Source organism: Nematolebias whitei, chromosome 3, assembly GCF_014905685.2.
Source record: "Nematolebias whitei isolate Nwh7 chromosome 3, NemWhi1, whole genome shotgun sequence".
In the NCBI taxonomy this organism is placed as follows: domain Eukaryota; kingdom Metazoa; phylum Chordata; class Actinopteri; order Cyprinodontiformes; family Rivulidae; genus Nematolebias; species Nematolebias whitei.
The window spans coordinates 43,089,362-43,110,187 of NC_056500.1; the positions used below are offsets into that span (position 1 = coordinate 43,089,362).

Sequence of the window (20,826 nt, forward strand, 5' to 3'; positions counted from 1 at the left end):
TATATAAAAGAAAAAACATTTCTAGAAACAGTGCTGTCTATATAAAAGAAAAAACCTTTCTAGAAACAGTGCTGTGTATATAAAAGAAAAAACCTTTCTAGAAACAGTGCTGTGTATATAAAAGAAAAAACCTTTCTAGAAACAGTGCTGTGTATATAAAAGAAAAAACGTTTTGCAGAAACAGTGTTGTGTAGACTGAGGCTTTGACTCTCTATTGTACTAAATCCTAAAAGATCATCTGCTGGAGTTTGTAATCAACCAGTATTATAATTAAATATGTTTAAGCTGTAGATGGATGGATGGGGGAGTGGTGGTGCAGAGGTTAGAGAAGGCGAGCCTGATAGGAAGGTTGCCGGTTTGAATACCAAGACCAAAAATGTGGCTGGGAAAGGTGAAGCACCCACATCTGCCGCCACCCTCATTTTCCTCACTCCTAGCCCTTGAGCAAGACCCCTCCCCAGCTGCTCCCCCATCAACTCGGATGGCAGCTCTGCTCCACACAGAGGGCTGTGGTAGCTCGGTGGAAAGTGGTTTTGTCAGGTGCAACAAAAACAATCGGCAAGTCTTTGTGCGAGTTGGCTGACTGGCGACCCCCGAGAAGGCTGCAGCCGCAGGAGAAGACCAGATGGATACTTTACTGATCATTGCAGGACATTACAGGATTACAAACAAATGACACTCTGCATACATGTTTTTACAGTTCTTAGTCTGTCTGACGTACGTTATGAATATATGAACTGTTGTTAGCTTTGTGACTGAAAGAGTTTGTTGAAGTTCAACTTGGAAGTGGTCTTTCTAAGTTACATGGTATCCAGTACTATATGAATATATATGTACTGTCTTTTTGTTGTTTTATAGTCAACACCTTGCTCCAAAGACTCTCGCAGGGAGAATATAAACGATGGAGCGTCATGGACTATCATTAGCACCGACAAGGCAGAGTACACCTTTTATGAGGGCATGGGCCCTGTCCCCACACCGGTCACCCCCGTCCCTGTGGTGGATAGTCTGCAGGTACACACACACACACACACACACACACACACGTGTTCCTGTTGAAATTAATCTTATTTATAACAAAAACCACAAGTCACACAAATTCCTGTAAATTGAATTCGCTTCTAAGAGCTGTTCACATCTGAAGCGCTTCCATTTTTATTTGCCTGAAGTTAAACGGTGGAGGCGATGTGGCCATGCTGGAGCTGACGGGACAAAACTTCAACCCAAACCTCAGAGTGTGGTTTGGAGATGTGGAGGCAGACACCATGTACAGGTAACGATGTCTGCGGATGTTTACGTCTGCGTGTGCGTGCTTTTATTTACCGAGACGAGCGCTAACGTGTTTGGCTCTGTAGGTGTGGAGAGATCATCCTGTGTGTGGTGCCCGACATCTCCACCTTCAGGGAGGGCTGGCGCTGGGTGCTGCAGCCGGTTCAAGTCCCCGTCACGCTGGTCCGCAATGATGGAGTCATCTACGCCACCGGCCAGACCTTCACCTACACCCCTGAGCCCGGGCCCCGACCTCACTGCAACGCCACCGGGGCCATTCTGCGAACGCACAGCGCCTCTTCATCATCACCAGACTCTTCATCTTCACCCTCATCTTCATCGATCAGCCAGGGGGAAGGCCACAGGACATACAGCAGCAATGATTCAGGCATGTGTGTGCGGACATAGTTCTTGCTGTTGTGTACGTGAGCGCTGTGAATCCAAAGAGGCTCATAGATGTGTGGCAAACTGCAGAAGCCTCAGTTTAATCATGGAGAACGCCTGAAAGCTGAAAAGGACAGCCTCAAACTGCTTATGTGAAACTCTAGCGCCCTCTGGTGGTCCGTGACGGACATGCGAGCCCCGATCAGAGGATTTTAAAATCCAAGATTGTCACCTAAAAGTAGGTGAACGTGCCTTCTAACTTTCATAATGGGATTAAATTAGATACATCTTTTGCTTTGGAAGCTAACTTCCTTTTGCTTTCTCACCACTGAGGTTATGTTTTCCTGAAAGACGAATAGTTCTGAGCGAGATTACATTTGTAAGAGTAACAGGTTTTATGGACCAAGCAATATTATTATTTTTGTTCATACTGTATTTTTATAAGCTCTTGCTGAGGTACATTTTAACATTGTTTTGTATGATACTGCTTACTAATTTCTCTTTTTTTACCAAGTAGTTTGTTGTTCCGTTGGTTTCTAACATGTTTATTGTTCAGTGTATTTCATATGTAGTTAACGGCCTGACTTCAGTTTCATGTCGTGTTTTATTTGTCATTAATAAGCTTTTAACAAAATCATGCTGTGTGACAATGAAAACCCCTTCCTTCGTTTTAAGGAGGCACTTTAGAAAATTCACGTGAACATGATGTTTTTCTTTTGCTTCTCATCCTTCCACACTGACCAGTTTGTTTCTCCAGAATGGGTGCATGATGTTTGTGTCTGATGATGCAATACACGTTGTTTGTGTAGTACACACATTGTGTTGTTTCTCACTCCTGGCCTGTGTTTCACATGCACTTTAGTGATAATTAGTCTGCTTCTGTTGAAGGGTTATAGCTCCGTGAAGGATTCCAGTTTAGAGAACAGTTTTCTTGTTACCAGATCAGGTCTGAGCAGCCATGCTGTTCTGCTTCGTGTCTCATTACATGGTTGGTCCAGTACAAATATTTTGATAGTCCTTCAGGAAATGCTACAGCTAGCTGCTGCTGATCCTGTTTGCACTTGCAAAAAAAACCACACAGAATGTCGGCGGCACGGTGGATGAGTTGGTAGAGCCGTTGCCTCTCAGTGAGAGGGTTGCTGGTTAAAATCCTAGCCAGGGCCTTTTCTGGGTGGAGTTTGCATGTTCTCTGTGCATGTGTGGGTTTTCTCTGGGTACTCCAGTTTCCTCCCACAGACCAAAAACATGCATGTTAGTCTGATTGGTAACTAAATCAGGGCTATTCAACTGGCGGCCCAGGGGCCAAATCAGGCCCACAGGGGTGCTCAGTTCGGCCCACCAATCGGTTCATGTTTAAATAAAACTGTTTTAAATCGAATGAAGATCAGTTCATCCAAATCCGAGGCCATGGTCTTGAGCCGGAAAAGGGTAGAGTGCCCTCTCCGGGTCAGGGAGGCGGTCCTACCCCAAGTGGAGGAGTTCAAGTATCTTGGGGTCTTGTTCACGAATGAGGGAAAAATGGAGCGTGAGATCGATAGGCGGATAGGTGCAGCGTCTGCAGTGAAGCGGGCGCTGTACAGGTCTGTCGTGGTGAAGAGAGAGCTGAGTCAAAAGGCAAAGCTCTCAATTTACCGATCGATCTACGTTCCTACCCTCATCTATGGTCACGAGCTTTGGGTTGTGACCGAAAGAATGAGATCTCGGATACAAGCGGCCGAAATGAGTTTTCTCCGCAGGGTGTCTGGGCTCTCCCTTAGAGACAGGGTGAGAAGCTCGATCATCCGGGAGGGACTCAGAGTAGAGCCGCTGCTTCTCCACGTCGAGAGGAGCCAGTTGAGGTGGCTTGGGCATCTGTTTAGGATGCCGCCTGGACGCCTCCCTGGTGAGGTGTTCCGGACACGTCCCACCGGAAGGAGGCCCAGAGGAAGACCCAGGACACGCTGGGGGGACTACGTTTCTTGGCTGGCCTGGGAACGCCTCGGGATTCCCCCGGAAGAGCTGGCCCAAGTGGCTGGGGAGAGGGAAGTCTGGGCCTCCCTACTTAGGCTGCTACCCCCGCGACCCGACCCCGGATAAGCAGAAGAAAATGGATGGATGGATGTTTTAAATCGTAAAACAAACATAATGAGAGTAACGGCTGGACGTCCAGCCCCTGAGCTCTTGGCCTGCCACAACTGCGCCCCCCCTGAGCAATTTAATTGAATAGCCCTGCTCTAAATTGTCTCTTGGTGTGAGTGAGAGAGTGAATGGTTGTTTGTCTCTGTGTCCCTGTGATGGACTGGAGACTTGTCCAGGGTGTCCCCCACCGTGCACTGTGACCCCTGCAACCTGAAAAATGAAGAAGTGGTTAAAGATAATGGATGGATGGAAAAAGGCACAGAATTTGATGTAAATGGCTGTAATGCAGAATTGACAGTGGTGTAAAACTGTGAAGTTCGTCTTGCACGAACTGTTGTGACGTGTTTAGGATTGGAGTTTTAAGACGGCTGTCAACCTGCTCAGACTTAAACTTCTTTTTCCCAGCCGAAGTCCTTCGAAATGCTATCTGCAACAGGTAAGATACTCATTGTTCAAAATTATTCCACAGAGCCCCGCTTAAAAAGATCTGGATTATCAGTTTACTGCATGGCTGCTTTTTGTGACTGGGTGTTTATAAACCAGTTGAACTAAACGTGAGGCAGTAAACACAACCTGCTGTGTGTGGACTCAAATCTGCCACAAGTTTCCATGATTTCTGTCCACTGTATGAATAATTCTGATTAGAACAAAGTGTTCATGTAAAACTAGAGAAATACTGCTTTGGTTCATTTTGTTAGCAGAATCATCAATGACTGAAATGAGCTCAGAGAGATGAACAAGGAGCTAAAGAACCTGCAGCATGTTGGTAAAGATCTGAATCATAAGTTGTTTTGTGTCACAGCATCTCTAAAAAGCACTTGGATGGTTGTAAATAAAAAAAAAAAAGATTAAATTGGGACGTTGCTTCAGCTGCTGTCGTCCATTCTGAAGGGAAGGAAATAAACCAGTCCTGCCTGATTGTAAATGTGTGCTGCCAGTCCTTGAACTGTTAATCTGCCGTGGAGTCAACAGGAAACATGGTTCTAACAAAGCAGCTGCTCGTCCAAGCAATCAAGTTTAAAAACAATATAAAGCTAGACCAAGGACAACGTCAATCTGGACTAAAAACTAAAAGCAATACGTCATTTATGCTGAAAATAAAAATGACAGGAACAAGCAGAAAGTGTAATAAACTGATTAACATCCTGCAAAATCAAATGGAGACCACTTTTAATGCCCAACTGTGAGAAAATACGACTGGGCTCTAAATGGTAATAACTGTAAAAGTAATTTTAAGGAATAAAGTAATAATCTACATAGAGACCATTGAGATGATGTAGTTTTTGTGTCTGATTTAAAAAAAAAAAGGAAGGAAAACGTTCATTTCCACAGTCGGGGTCAGGTAAAGTTAGCTCACAGGTGGGAGCGGCTTTATTGCATAAAGCCAAAGAAATAGTGGTTTTCCTTTGTCTCTGTGGGCATGTTTGTTGTCTGTTATCAAAATATCTCATATGTCATGAGTAGACTCCAATGAAACTTACAGGAAGTACTCACTGGTTGTACGTCCACAACTGATTACCTTTTCATGTCAGCCCAATTCATGGTGACCACAAAAATCCTATTTTAACAACAAAAAGCTGCTTTAGAGCTCAAACCTGCTGTGGTAGTCACTGAGAGTTATTCACAACACATACGCCAAAAGCTAACGGATCATGATGGATCCCAGTATCACCTGAGACGGCACATAATGGTATTTCATTTCTCATTTTAAGATCTTATTAAAAACTGGTAGGGCGTTTGTGTTCCTTCAAGGAATGTTACCTCTTTAATTGTGTATTATTTCTTCTTTTCCCTCTTGTTAATACGAAAAAATCAAATAAAATGCTAGTAATTACAAGAATAGTGGATAATTGATTTGGAACAAACTCCAATAATTCATCTGTTAAATGAGGTTTTGACATTTATGAGCTTTCATTTCATCAAAATAAAACCGTATTCTCAAAAAATGTTAATTGTGTGTGATTTTTGACTGCAGTCATTTAAGTCACAACACTCCCGCAGGAGGCCCCTCATCCAGGATTCATTCAGTATCATCCTTTTCTTTAACCAGAAATATAAAATACATATTTTGTCATTTTCATTTCCCACAAACCTTTCAGTGTTTCTTCAGCGTGGATGCTGGTCATCCCTTCATTTGCAGCCCTGATAAATCCTGCTCGGATTAAAGCAGCTGACTGGAGTTCATCCAGGCTTTCAGTGAACTTCTCGTGCACACAGACGATGTAAAGTGAACTAAAACAACCCCATCATGTCACCACCCAGGCAGCTTCATCCCTCTCATGTGTATGGAATAAGTACCTTCCTCTCATGTCTGATATTGTGTCTCTTGTTGCTCTTTCCCTGAATAAACCAGGAAGTGGATGTTGTTTAATTGGTGTATTGCTCCTTTATATCAGTAGAGCTGTCAATCATGAAATAAGCTCAAACTGAGAGCTGTTTGCGCTCTACTGAGTTTATTCCCATAAAGTTTGCTGTTGAAGATTCAGTTCTCCTCGTTCCTGCTACTTTGCCTTAAAATCTCTTGATGTCCACAGAGATAAATAGAGATAAAGTTTCTGTTGGAGTTAGAAACTCTCAACAGCTTTTATCCACAGACCGCACCTTAATTGGTAATTCATCTTTCCAGTAAAAAACAATAAATTCAACTATTTCCCCTCGAGGGTGCATCATTAAAAGCCTGAGAACTGGACTCTTAAGAACATTACGAACTTTTAAAACATTCTGGTTGCGCCGTGATTTCAAACCAGACATAATCTGTAGAAATACACATGAATTACACTCATGCAGTTCCTGCTAAAGTGCTTGACGACATTTGTCTTTTGAGCGAGCTCAGCAGGGTAGAGGTCAGATTTGGTGGGACTATTTTTAAACTGGGAGCCCGATCAGTGAAATGAAACCAGACACTGGGAAGCGTTGGAGTTTGAGCATGGAGTACCAGCGTGGTCTGCTTGTGTCGTCCAGCTCCCTTTTGATTTTCTACGTATAATTTCATTTCAGCAGCATAGAATAGCCACATGGGCACCATAAATGATGGCCAACGCCTCCTCAGCATGAACAGCTGAACTGAGATCTGCTGAGACTTTCTACACAGTTTGGAGAAGTGCAGACAAAATATACAGCAGACAGACAACAGATCTGACAGACTGTCCCTGCCATGCTGGTGAGGATCTCAAGCAATACTTTCTTTCATAAAAGTGCTTTAATTCAAGATGGCTGACACAGCAACATCTTCAATTCCATCCAGTTCATTTAAACAGCACCAAGTCACAACAGAATAAATCTCAGGGCACTGAACAGAAACATGTATAAAATAATAATTTAACATTATTTATCTGAGGAGCAGACTGCTTTGAGTTTAACTCCATCACAGAATTCTCATCTTGAACAAGCATGAAGGCGACAGTGGAAAGAAAAACTCCCTCATGAGGAAGAAACCTTTAACAGAACCAGGCTCAGGACAAGTGGTCAACTGCTTCGACCGGCTGGGTTTGAGAGGAACAGATACACAATGGCAGGTTGAGAATCACATGTTAAGATAGAAATAATATCAAATGAAAACTATTCAATTTTAACAATTATTTTAAGGAAATTGGGTCAATTTGTCCTCTAGCAGCATAACAAGCCGACCCCAACTATAGGATTTATCAAAAAGGAAAGTCTTAATCCCAGTCTTAAAACTGGACAATGTGTCAGCCTCACGGACAGAAACTGGAAGTTGGTTCCACAAGAGAGGAGCCTGATAACTGAAAGATCTTCCTCCCATTCTGCTCTTGGAAACTCTAGGAACCATAAGTAAACCTGCAGTCTGAGAGCAAAGTGCTCTGTTAGGAAAATATGGAACAATAAGTATCCTGATGCATGCTCAATAATCCAATATGGAACAATAATCAATATGGAACAATAAGATCTGTAATATAAGATGGAGCTAGGTTGTTGAGAGTTTTGTAGGTTAGAAGTAAGATTTCAAATTCAATTCTGGACTTGACAGGGAGCCAACGGAGAGAAACTAAAACTGGAGAAATATGATCTCTCCTTCTAACTCCAGTTAAGACTCTGGCAGCAGCATTTTGGATCAATTGAAGACGTTTTAAAGACGTATTTGAACCAGTTTTTCGGCATCATTTTTAGAAGTTTCTAATTTTAGCGATATTATGCAGGTGGAAGAAGGCAGTTCTAGTAGTGTTTTTAATGTGGGGAATAAAAGACATGATGTCCTGATCAAAAATAATACCAAGATTTTTAACATTTGAGCTGGAGGACAGATTAATGCCATCTAAGGAGGGAGAAAGACTGAAAATGTTATTCCTAAGCTGTTCAGATCCAAAAACTAAAACTTCAGTCTTGTCTGTGTTCAACAGCAGAACATTTAGGGTCATCCAGGTTTTTATGTCTTTAAGACATGCTTGTAGTCTAAGTAGCTGATTGGATTCATTGGGTTTAATGGACAAATATAATTGTGTGTCATCAGCATAACAATGGAAATTAATCCCATGCTGTTTTGTAACATTACCTAATGGAAGCATGTACAACGTAAAGAGTATTTGTCTAAGCACTGAACCCTGAGGATCTCCATGACTAACTTTATTACATTCTCAGAGGCCATGAGAATATCATTAGTAACTTTCACCAGTGTAGATTCAGTGGTGCGATGAGCTCTAAACCCTGACTGAAACTCTTCAAACAGATTATTTATTTGCAGAAGATCACGTAACTGACCTGCAACTATTTTCTCTAGATTTTTTAGATGAATGTTAGATTAGATAAAGGTCTATAATTGGCTAGGATTCCTGAGTCAAGGTTATGTATCTTAAGTAAAGGTTTAATTAGAGCAATCTTAAAGCGCTGTGGCACGTAACCGTTTATTAGAGACAAATTAAGCAGATCCAAGATGTGGATCACATCTTGCAAGATGTGTCAGTGCTTAGATTACATGTTGGGAATGACTAAGCTACTACCACACTCACTACCCCTTTACTTTTCATTTTAAGTACATTTTAGTAAACTATTTGTTGACAAAATCATATTAGCTGTAGCAGCCATCTTGAATTTGTGTGGCTCAAGTGTAGATGAACTTCCATGACTTAATTTCTGAGAATGTATTTAATATTTAACCAGTGCTTCATGAAATATTTTTCTAATAGAGTTGACTTCAAAAGTTAATTGCAGAGTTTAAATAAAACTAGAGAAATGTAATTTCCTGCAAAAATGCAGCTGAATGCTTATTACTGAATGATTATTTGTAGAAAGCAGCTGAAGAAGCTGAAACCAGGCTGAAAACATCTAATCACTTGGTACTGTGAGTTGAATTTGAACAGCTGACATTTGCTGAAAGCAGGAAAGTAAAGAAAGAGCACATAAAGCTGAAACTGACTGAAAAGTAGCTAAAAAAGCTGATATCAGCAGAATAGAAGCTGAAAGGAGCATAAAAATGGTAAATTATCAAAAAGAAACACAAGTGGCTAAAACTAGGGGACAAAAGATTTTAAAAATTGGCAGAAAATACCTAAAAGTAGCTGAAGTCAGGTCATCTGGATGGTTTCTTTTTATTTGTTGAGACATTTTGACCTTTATCCAAAGGACTTCATCAGTCTGAGGAGTCACACACAGCACACTCATGGTGGTCCAACCAGTTTGCTGGTGATACGATGGTTTCTGGGCCCACCCTCTCCTCTGTCGACTCCTCTGAGGCAGCCATTTAAAAAAAAAGAAGCGACCGTCCAGTTGACCTGACTGAACTTTGTTGGATTTTCTACCTGGATTATTGAGCAAGAACTTTGATGATAGCTGAAGTTAGCAAGATGAAAACAGCAGAGAAAAGCTGAAAGGAGCATAAATAGTTGTAAAACCCAGTAAAAGCAGCTGAAGGAAGCTGAAAAAGGTGGAAAAGCTAAAATCAGCTACAAAAGGTTGTAAACAGTACAAATGGTTTGAAGGAGGTGCAGAGAGCTCCATTCATTTTTTTAAAGGAAAAACATGACAGAAAAAGCTAAATATTTCAAAAAGTAACAATTGCACCAATGCCAGAATGTCCTGAAGGAGCCGAACGTTTTGATACACGAGTTGTTGAAATACTAGAACAACTTAAATGATGAATAATGTACGGAAGAAAAGGGTTCTCTAGTGAGAACGATTTGTAAACATCCACACGAACATGTGCTGGGGCTTAATCTCACCTGCTGTCACACACACTGAGACAAACTGCTGTAAAACTGGCTCAGTCAAAGCTCACGGAGGCCATCTTGACTAACTCCAGAAGTCAAACAGGTGTAGAAGTACTTCGTATGATTGCTTTCTAAGAGTTTTATTTAAATTTGCCCCCCCACACACACAAGCATTTATTGCTCCAGCGTCCGAGCCTATCAGCTGGAATCTTCTCTCACGTGTATGTTTGATGGGAATTGGGTTAACGCAGCGGCCCTGTGGTTGGGAGGGGGAGGTCAGAGCGCGTCAGTTCTGAATAAGAACGTCACATGTTGCCCCCCCCTTGATGGGGCAGGGTGGGGGTGCAGGGACAACAGTTCTCCAGCTGAATTATAAAACGCTCAGACCCAGCACAGACTGGACAGGAAGCAGATCCTGAGCTGTCACCCAGTTTGCTTCTGTGTGAGCGGCTGCTGGTCTGGATTCATGTCATGGATCACCGTCACAAATATTCTGACTTTTTATTCCTGTTCTTACGGACGCTTTTATAATCTGCCAGAATATCTGTGGATTACCCAGCTTTCCGAGAGGATCAACTGTTCATTTTTCTCTTCTTTCTGCATAAACTCTGTGATCTGTTTGGGAAGCGGCGTGTCGGATCCCTTGAGTGAAGACCGGTGTCACATCTCGTCTCTGGCTCGGCCCGTAATAGAAACACGGATCGGTTTCTGCAGAGCGACACTTGTTGACTGACGCTGCAGGAACATATCTCGTTTCTCTACGTGTTTTTTTTTTTTTTTTTCCCTCCTGCTGTTTTGAGGAGTTTCTTCACTTTGGACTACATTTTGGGATCTGAAATGTTTCCTCTGTGCCCGTTGTGGCTCCTTCTCTCTGCTGCGCTCGTTGTGGCTGTGCAAACTGCCGGAGATCTCCAGAGCTTCAGCACGACTGCAGGCAGCGAGCCGCCGGGTATGTAGGGCGCCTTTAAATATCACGCAATAAAACCAAACCTTCAACATGTTCCTTCAACGAGGCAGGAGGTTTCTGTTAAAAGGGAGTTTTTCCTTTCCACTGTCGCCTGCAGGTTCTAGCTCAGGATGAGGAACCTGCTGTTTCGTCTACAGACAATTGTTTTTTTTTTTATATTAATTGGCTTTTTAAAAATATATTAATCTGACTGTTGCAGTTTGAATGAACTCAATATTTGAAATTATTTGTATTTTTTATCTGATTTGGACTGAACTGAGCATCATGTATGTAATAACTGTCTGCTGCTAGAGGCTAAAGGGCAATAATGTTGTTGCTTGATTCTACCTGATCCAAGATGGCTGCCACAGCTAACCAACCTTAGCAAACACAAAAAAATGGCTTTAACTCAGTTAATTTTACACTTACTCAGCTAAACTTTGGTGTGGTAGTGTTTCAGCATCCTGCTCAAAGGATACTGTAAACATTAATTGATTGCACAAGATCTGTTTTCAAAACTTTGAGGTACTGGAGTCTGTCGTCTGTTAGCAAAAGAGCAAATGAATCACTGGATGGATTTAAATTAAACTCTCAGAAAGTAATTATTACATGTATATCTACATCTGATTGACTTTTGGAGTCAATCCAATTTAAGATGGCCACCACAACTAATCAGGTTTAGTAAATATATGAGCCATCTGATCATTAGATGACTTCAGTTAAAACTTTGATATAAAATGTGATGAGCAATATGTTTCTTCAAGAAATGCTAGGCTTTAAATTTGATATGAATTAGATTATTATTATTATTATTATTATTGTATTTTGCCGTGAGATGATTTTAGATGTGAAATGGCACAATATAAATAAAAAAATCAAACTATTTATTTCTAACTGAGTAGGTGGTTCAGTTGGTAGAGCTGTTGCCTCTCAGTGAGAAGGTTGCTGGATCAAATCCCGACTGAGGGCCTTTCTGGGTGGAGTTTGCATGTTCTCTCCGTGCATGCGTGGGTTTTCTCCAGGTACTCCAGTTTCCTCCCACAGACCAAAAACATGCATGTTAGACTGATTGGTAACTCTAAATTGTCTCTAGGTGTGAGTGAGAAAGTGAATGATTGTTTGTCTCATTTGTGTCTGTGTCCCTGTGATGGACTGGAGACATGTCCAGGTTGTCCCCTGCACCAGTGATATGACCTGTGTAGTGAACTTGACCTGATGTCCAAACTGACCAGATGGACAGAAACTGTCATTTCATTGATCTGAATCCAGAAATACAGTTTGACCCATCCTGAGACTTTCTTTCTTGAATTAATCAAGTGGAAAAGACAATCCTCTATGATCATTACTATTTTACAAATGTTGATAATCAATGTGTCTTAGTTCAAACCATTTTAGATGTTGCAGTGAACTAATCAATTTTATTAACTGTGGAACAGTGTAATGATTTTTAATGCTTATGCAAAGTTAGAATTCATGTTAAAGCTGTTACAGAGTAATTATGCATTTTCTGATTTCTGTCTTTGAATGAGCAAGTGTGCGTTTTGCAAGGTCAGGAATCGAAGCAGACATGTGTTGGAACAACTGCCTTGTTTTTACATCTTCTCAGACGTCAACAGGGGGGTTTTGGCACCTGTTTCTAAAACTCGCCAAAACAAAACACTCTCTGTCTGTGAGAACAGTTTAATCTGTTCAATAACATTCTTGCTGTCTTCTGACTTTTAGTAACCCTCTTACATCACAAAACACACCCCTGTCTGGTCGGTACTGACCAATGGGAAGACTCCCAAATGAACCGGGAAAAGAGCTCTTAAAAATGCCGGTACTTCCTAGTTCTCACAGAGTTGAGTTGAGTTGAGTTGAGTGGAGATGAGTTCTGAGTCTGAACAGTTCAGTTCTGTGCGGAGAAGTTCAGTTCGGTGAAGCTTCTGAACAGTTCGGTTCTGCGCTGAGAAGTTGTTTGGGAGAACAGAAGTCCAGCATGATAAAGCTCTTCCGAGTTTCATGGGATTATAACATTTTCCACTGAGGTGAGCTTGTGTCGGACAGAATCTCGCCATTACTCCGGAGTATTCACAGCCATCCTACGGAGACGCTGAAAGGGTGCGTTAAACGGAATCTCGCCTGAGACATCTCCAGGTAAAAGAGTCGATTTCACCACCTAAGTGTACTGTAAGGAAGAAGCTGAAGAAAGCCCGGAGAGTGCCGTTCTGTTCAACACTCTCCCTCAAACACCATCTTTCACCCCCTTTAAACTTCATCTTTTCATCTTTAAATTCTTCTCTAAAGTAGAAATCCTTCCAGATAATTTAGAAATGTCTGTGTAAAGTGCTCATCCACCGCCGTGTGGGTAATTGAACATAATTGTACAGTTTTCATAAATGTCTGTGGTGAAGCAACGGAAAATCATGGCCGTATGGTTTTCCTGATTGATTATGTGTTATTTTCATATTTTGCCAAATTAATGTAAATGTTTGATGTTAAACTTTGATTCTGTAAATAAATGACCGCATTCATTTTGATGGGTCAAAGATAAATGACGTCTCACGTTTGCATTTCATTAAATTCAATGCACGTTTTATTCAGTCCAGAAAAATGAGGAATCCATGTTAATTGATGAATATATCTGAGCATCTGTTCATACTACACCTGAAAAGGAAGAAGCGGGTAAAAATAATGGACGGATGGAATTAAGCAGGTTCTTAAAATAGATTTGAAAATACGACTTGTTTTATTTGGGGACATTCCTTTCCTTATTACTGCATTCCTTACAGTCATCCTGCCTTAGATTGCAGAAGAGAAGTGATGAAAGATACTCCTCTGACCATCCGGTTGTTTTTATGTCCCTTCATGTGCAAAACGGTTAAACTTGAATCTCTTCAGGAGGAACATGAATACAAGTTAATTACTCATCATTTTAAAAGACAATATACTGAGTTGTTTTCTGCAAACTTGCAAAAACCATGATTAAAACTTTAAAAAATCTAATTTTAAACCAAGTTTTCAACCTTAAAGTGTATTATATTGGATTACTAGTCCCCACATGTACCAAGCAGATTATGCTCTCAGAACATGTGACAAACACAGATACAGTTAGTGTCTTTGGCACTGCACAGAAGTCTAACAGCACATCGATGAAACCTCGTCAGGGTTGAGAAATGGACATTTTATCAACAACGAGGGATCATTTGTTTTATGTAAATGTACTTTGCACGGGGCAGGATTAAGGAGGGCGTGGGCCCCCAGGCTAGTGTCATGTCAGGGGCCCTGTTGACAGACAACATGCAATACTGATTTTGTTCATTTTAACTTCCACAGTCACAGAACATCTGCTTTAAACTCTGATGTGATGTCTAAATTCTGAAGAACAAAACAAAAAAAACCAACAATAGACTTGTGAATTTATATCTGCTTAATCACATTAACTTTTTAAATTAGCCATAGCTGCTCAAACCACACATAAATCTGTACTACTTTTCTTTTTAAAGGCAAAATCAAAGTGCATTTTTTTCCATGACCCAAATAACTTTTTATGTGTTGTGGCAACGACAACGAAAGGGTCGATGCAGAACATCAGTGAGCTTCATAACGAACACTGCAGCAACTTACAAAGTCGTATGAACACTTTATTATAATGTCTCAAGACTGCACAAAGTAAAATCTGAGACAGAAACTGTTCATCTAACACCTGACAATGTGAAAAACAATAGTTTGATTGAAATTAAAAGGCTAAAGAAATGTTGTTGCATGTACCTTAGATGAAAATACAGAATAGAAAAGTAATAGAATTATTGACAAACCAATATGGCTCAAAAAGGTACAGCATAAAGTCATTTATTCAAACTAATTCATGCATCCCGTAGCTGTGGGAATAAGAATATAAAAAAATAACTGAATATATACTTCTAATTTATTTCCCTTCACCCTTTAAAAGATCAGCTCACATGCCATAAAATAAAATAATTTACTTCCACCGTGTGTATTCAGAAGTTTTCCCTCCAGTCACTCGCAGTGAGAAACAGTATCCATGTATTTACCCTCAAGTTGTTTTTCCCACTGTGGGCGGGGAGCAGCTCGTTTCTCTGGAGTTTGCTGAGGATGGATTTAACAGGCCGACCTTTGACCCCTCGGCACTTTGCTCCACGAAGCAGCCAAACTCTTCAGTCACAGGGTCAGTAATGAGCTGACTCATAGACTGACTGAGGACGAGATGCTGCACGTCATCATCCTCATGCGTTCCCATCAAATGCACAAGCCTGCAACACACTGACGGTAAAAAAAAATGATCACAACAGCTGATTCAGCCACGATGGCTCCAGAGTCCATGTAGCTCCTGGACATGCAGGTGAATGACTCACTGCTCACCTGGATCAGAGACTACCTCTCAGGTCGACCACAGTGTGTGAGGCTGCAGAACACCACCTCGGACACCATACTGAGCAGCACAGGAGCTCCTCGGGGGACGGTCCTCTCACTGTTTCTGTTCACCCTCTACACCTCGGACTTCAGGTACAACTCACAATCCTGACATCTGCAGAAGTTCTGGATGACTCTGTCATTGTGGGCTGCAGCACTGGTGACCAGGAAGCTGAATACAGAGGTGTGGACAGAACCTCCTGCAACTCTATGTTGGAAAAACTAAAGAGCTGCAGTTGGACTACAGGAAGAAGACTAGCCCCCCCCCCCCCCCCCCCAACCCCCCCATCAACATCAAGGCTACTAAGGTGGACACTGTGGACTGATACAAGTATCTGGGGGTCCACATAGACAATAAACTGGATTGGACAGCTAACACCAACACCCTCTTCAAGAAAGTCCAGAGTCGCCTTTTTCTTCTGAGGAGACTCAGGTTCTTTAACGTCTGCAGGACCATGCTGCAGATGTTTTACCACTCGGTGGTCTCTGCAGGACCCCGCTGCAGATGTTTTACCACTCGGTGGTCTCTGCAGGACCACGCTGCAGATATTTTACCACTCGATGGTCTCTGCAGGACCCAGCTGCAGATGTTTTACTACTCGGTAGTCTCTGCAGGACCCCGCTGCAGATGTTTTACCACTCGGTGGTCTCCAGCATCTTCTTCTACACTGTGGTGTGCTGGGGGAGCAGGGTGAAGAAAGCTGCTGCCAACAGACTTGATAAGCTCATCAAGAGAGCTGTCTCAGTTCTGGGAGTGGACCTGCAGTCTCTGACAGAGGTGTCTGAGCAGAGGATGCTGAGGAACCTGCTCCAGATCTTGAACAACACGTCACACCCCCTGCATGACACCCTGGACTCTTACTGCAGCACCTTCAGTCGTAGACTGAGACCACCGAGGTGCTCCACAGAACAACACAGGAAGTCCTTCCTCCCTGTGGATATCAAACGTTTCAACTCCTCCCACTTTCTGCACATAAGACAACAAAATTAATCCTGCACCACAATAAACACTTTGTTATATTCTCTGTTGTCTTGTGTGATTGCTTGTGTATATTCCTTTGTACTGAAACTCTGGCACAACAATTTCTTGCGGAATCAATAAAGTTCGATCTTATCTTATCTTATCTTATTTTATCTTATCTCAGTTGAGATCATTACTACCATGCACTCTTCTGAGTTGTATTCTAAGCATCCTGGATGTGACTGCAAATATTTCCTTGTTTCAGTACAAAACATCCTAAAGTTACTAATATTAAAATAAATATAGCAGCATGATAAAACTAATTCAAAAATGTACATTCTTTTTGAATACTTATTTAAAAAAAATAGATTAGCATGGCTTAAAGGGATAGTCTGTTGATTTTTGAAGTGACATTCTGTTGATAGATAGATAGATAGACAGACAGACAGACAGACAGACAGACAGACAGACAGACAGACAGACAGATAGATAGATAGATAGATAGATAGATAGATAGATAGATAGATAGATAGATAGATAGATAGATAGATAGATAAATAGATAGATAGATAGATAGATAGATAGATAGATTAGATAGATAGATAGATTAGATAGATAGATAGATAGATAGATAGACAGATAGATAGATTAGATAGATAGATAGATAGATTAGATAGATAGATAGATTAGATAGATAGATAGTTTGTGTATCTGTACACACATGTTTGAACCCATGAACAGATGAACTTTTGATGAACTCACAGAAAGCCATCAGTAGGTTTACACACGTAGAGGCCAAAATCTGCAAATGTAAAAAAATGTCTAAAGAGAACCTTGTTTGGAGTAAAGATTTCTAATTGTGTTATGAAAACAAACACATTTGTTCCAACAGTATCTTTCTGAGAGTGTAATGCTGTGCTTTATTACCGCCATGTAACAGTTAAGAAGTATAACTATCATGTAAACAACCACGGCTTTTAGTAAACAAACGGCAACAAATTAACCAATTTTAAAGATATTGAGGTCTAATTTGCCATACTAGTAGCTCAGTGTCATCCCCAACACATACAGTTCATGTTACATCTTTGTTTGAAACTTTGGTGGGCAATGTAGTGGGTGGCATGCATTGATGGATGTGCCATTTGTGTGCAGACCCATGTATGACTGTATATCCACCATGTATGAACGAGGCTGATCGCTACAGCCTGGAGGCCCTGCGGAGCATCCATCAGATGATGGACGACGACCAAGATGGTGGCATCGAGGTGGAAGAGAGCATGGAGGTACAAATCCTTTCCCGTCTTGTTTTCTTTGTGTTTCTTGCATAAAGGTTCTTGCAGGCAGAGTAAAGCAGTGCAACAACAGGTGTGCTGGCTGGAGGAGGGCTCCTTCAAGGATAGCAAATGGATAACTTTGCTTTGGGCTCAGTGACAAAATTGGTTTGCACTAAAAGAATACTGAAACTCCGATGACCTTTATGGTGAAGCTTAAGCGTATATATGTGCCGTTGTCACAAACATTGCTTTTTATTTAATCTTAATGTGCATTAAGCCACTTTATGTCTCCTGAACATCTCTAAAAATACTCATTTACTGCAGGGAAGCACATTTACTTACATAAACAATTTTAGAAAACGACACTTTTGGTAGTATTTTCTGTTGCACATAAATAAATCCAATAAAAAGTATCAGGAAGTACGTGGCACTGATGGTAAACCCTGAATTTGTTGCCTTTGAGAATGCAGTTCATAGAGACAGTATCCAGGGATTCAGGTTACTGTTGGTTCAGAGACATCAGAAGAGTAGACCGGGCCCATTAAAGTCCTGACATTCCATTAGTCATCACATGAAGCCCCTGTTTATGGCTGGGAACACATTCCATGACACCTCTAACACGCACAGCACACGATGAGTTTCATATGCAACATGCACCTACGATGATGTGTACAATTAAATAAACACAGTTGCAAAACAGAATGCTCAAATGGAAAATTCTGAACTAAGTTCTACACCCTAAAACAAACAAGATGAACCTGCATCAAACATCTGGACATGTGTCCGAATCTTAAAAAGTCATCCGTTCATTTGTAAGTCATTCTTCTGTCTCATGCTGCAGTTCATCATTGAAGACATGAAGCAGCAACAGACCCAAAAACACAGCAAGCTGCACAGAGAAGACCAGCACATCACAGTGGAGGAGCTCTGGAGGGGCTGGAAGTCCTCTGAAGGTAGGGTTTTTAACGTGACACGCAGTAATGCGTTTGTACAAAGGTGTTGACGTTTTACTTCATGGAACTTCTGCTTTCACTTTGTCAGTCCATAACTGGACTCAGGATGAAGTGTTGCGCTGGCTGAAGGAGTTTGTTGAGCTGCCCCAGTATGAGAGGAACTTTAAAGACTTTAAGGTCAATGGAAACATCCTCCCAAGGTGAGACGAACAGTGTGAACAAGCAATGACCAGGAAAGATGAACTCCGTTATTGTTTTGTTTCAGGCTCAAACTAAACTGGTTTCTTCTTACAGGATTGCCGCAAATGAACCATCTTTCCTGAGTGGTCATTTGAAAGTGTTGGACCAGAGAGACAAACAGAAGCTCAACATCAAAGCTTTGGATGTGGTGCTGTTTGGACCGCCTACACGTATGATCAGATATTTTCTACTTTTAACTTATTTCATTTAAACTTTTGATGTTTCTTGTTCTTCAGTGGCACCAAAGATGAATGGACGACAATGGTTTTGCTCCTCTCAGTGCACAAGTTTAGTATTAACCAAACATCTCCTTAATAAAACTCTCAGAACATAACCATTGGATGCATGCCCACAAGTGATTACTTGATCCTTATTTAACACAGCTGCCACAAGACAAACACAAAAACAGCTACAGCACAGCCACATTTACAGATACTGAGCTAAAGGTTGTGTGGTAGTAGCTGAAAGTCATCATTAACACATGCTCTGAGCATTAATGCTGTTTGCAACTCTTGCAATACTGCAAGAAATCGTGCATGATGCCATTTGGAGGATTTGACCAAAAAGTGTGTCACCTTATTCCTTGTCAGCGTTTGTTACTTTAAGAACTAGACTTTATTTTTTAAGTAGATTTTTTTATTCTTTGACCTTCAAATATTAAAAGAGCTTCCTTGTTAATTCTTCCAATGTCTATTCTCATTCCTTTCTGTTGCATCACAGGCCCCCCTCATAATTACATGAAGGACTTGCTGCTCATTGTGTCTGTGGTGATGGGAGTCGGAGGCTGCTGGTTCGCCCAAGTACAAAACAAAGCCAGCAAAGTTCACATTAACAAGATGATGAAAGATTTAGAGAGTCTGCAGAGAGCTGAGCAGAGCCTCATGGACCTGCAGGAACAGTAACTACTTCACTTTTATTCTAGTCTCATCTCTACTATAATTAATTGAAATGACTTTTCTTTGCGTTATTAAACTGAAAACTTGTTAATTTCCTCAGACTGGAGCAAGCCCAGGAAGAAAAACGCAACGTGGCGGTGGAGAAGCAGAGCCTGGAGGAGAAGATGAGGGATGAGATCATGGGGGCACAAGAGGAGGCTCATCGTCTGCACCAGCTGAGGCAAGGAGCGTTCACTGAGCTCAGCCGCCTACGATATGCAGAGGAGGAGCTGGAACAGGTAATTTACAGGTTCTGGAAGCTGTTTCACAAATGCTGTTTCACAGGAAAGATTTACTCATCTGTGCAAATAAGCACGAGTAGGCAAATCAAAACTAGAGCCTGAAGGAGTGTCCAGTTCTGCAGGTGGCACCCCAAACTTCAGCTGATCGAATAAATCCATCTTATTTTAATTTTCACCAAAATGTCTACCAGGAACAGAAAAATAAAATAAGAATTAGGGGGAGAGGTCACGTAGACGTTAGAGAGAGTGGGCCTGTGATCGGAGGGTCGCGAGTCAACTCCCCGGTTCAACTCCCCAGACTGACAACATTAAAATGTGGGTGGAAAAGGTGAAACACCCACACCTTCCTACATCTGCATTTGCCCCACTCTGGGCCCATGAGCAAGGCCCCTAACTCCCCCACCCCCCCAGCTGCTCTCTTGGACGACAGCCCACTGCTTCACATGTGTGCTCACATGTGCAATGGGAAAAATGCAGAGAATTAATTCCCCCTTTGGGGATTAATAGAGTACAAAAAAAAAAAAAAAAAAAACGCAGTTAAATGGGTTTAAATTTCAAACTCTTTTGCAACATAAGCTTTCAGTCATTTGTTTAACTACGTTATAAATATTTTTTGAAAACGAGGAGAAGCAGAAATTATAATGTCAATGAAAACAATATAAGTATAAAACATAACTTCGTGTGCTGGTGCATGATTCAATCAAGTTTGAAGTTTTAGGTTTTCACTATGTTTCCTCTAATCCATTAAAAATAACACATCTGAGCATTGTTTCTAATACATTTATTTTTCTGCTTCTACAAAGAGTTGGAATGAAAAATCTTATTTTTGCATCTTTTGCCGGTGTCCCCTAAGACCTCGGTGTAGCAGCTGTCACAGACACGAAATTCAAGGCATTTTTTCTTATAAATAATGTCATATATATATATATA

The 20,826-nt window shown here is 41.3% G+C and overlaps 2 protein-coding genes across 2 annotated transcripts in view; both read left to right on the forward strand.

The window, feature by feature from the left end:
* hgsnat (heparan-alpha-glucosaminide N-acetyltransferase) overlaps nucleotides 1–20,826 on the forward strand; it is a 145,575-nt gene that overhangs the window by 22,446 nt on the left and 102,303 nt on the right. The gene's annotated exons all lie outside the window — the stretch shown is intronic.
* Nucleotides 10,724–20,826, forward strand: part of LOC119430348 (stromal interaction molecule 2) — a 13,976-nt gene continuing 3,873 nt past the window's right edge. Inside the window, exons 1-7 of the mRNA XM_037697753.1 lie at nucleotides 10,724–10,881; nucleotides 17,405–17,535; nucleotides 18,368–18,479; nucleotides 18,568–18,679; nucleotides 18,774–18,889; nucleotides 19,440–19,617; nucleotides 19,716–19,893. Of these exons, the coding sequence (XP_037553681.1) occupies nucleotides 10,770–10,881; nucleotides 17,405–17,535; nucleotides 18,368–18,479; nucleotides 18,568–18,679; nucleotides 18,774–18,889; nucleotides 19,440–19,617; nucleotides 19,716–19,893 (939 nt within the window). The 5' untranslated portion in view covers nucleotides 10,724–10,769. The remainder of the gene's footprint in view (nucleotides 10,882–17,404; nucleotides 17,536–18,367; nucleotides 18,480–18,567; nucleotides 18,680–18,773; nucleotides 18,890–19,439; nucleotides 19,618–19,715; nucleotides 19,894–20,826) is intronic.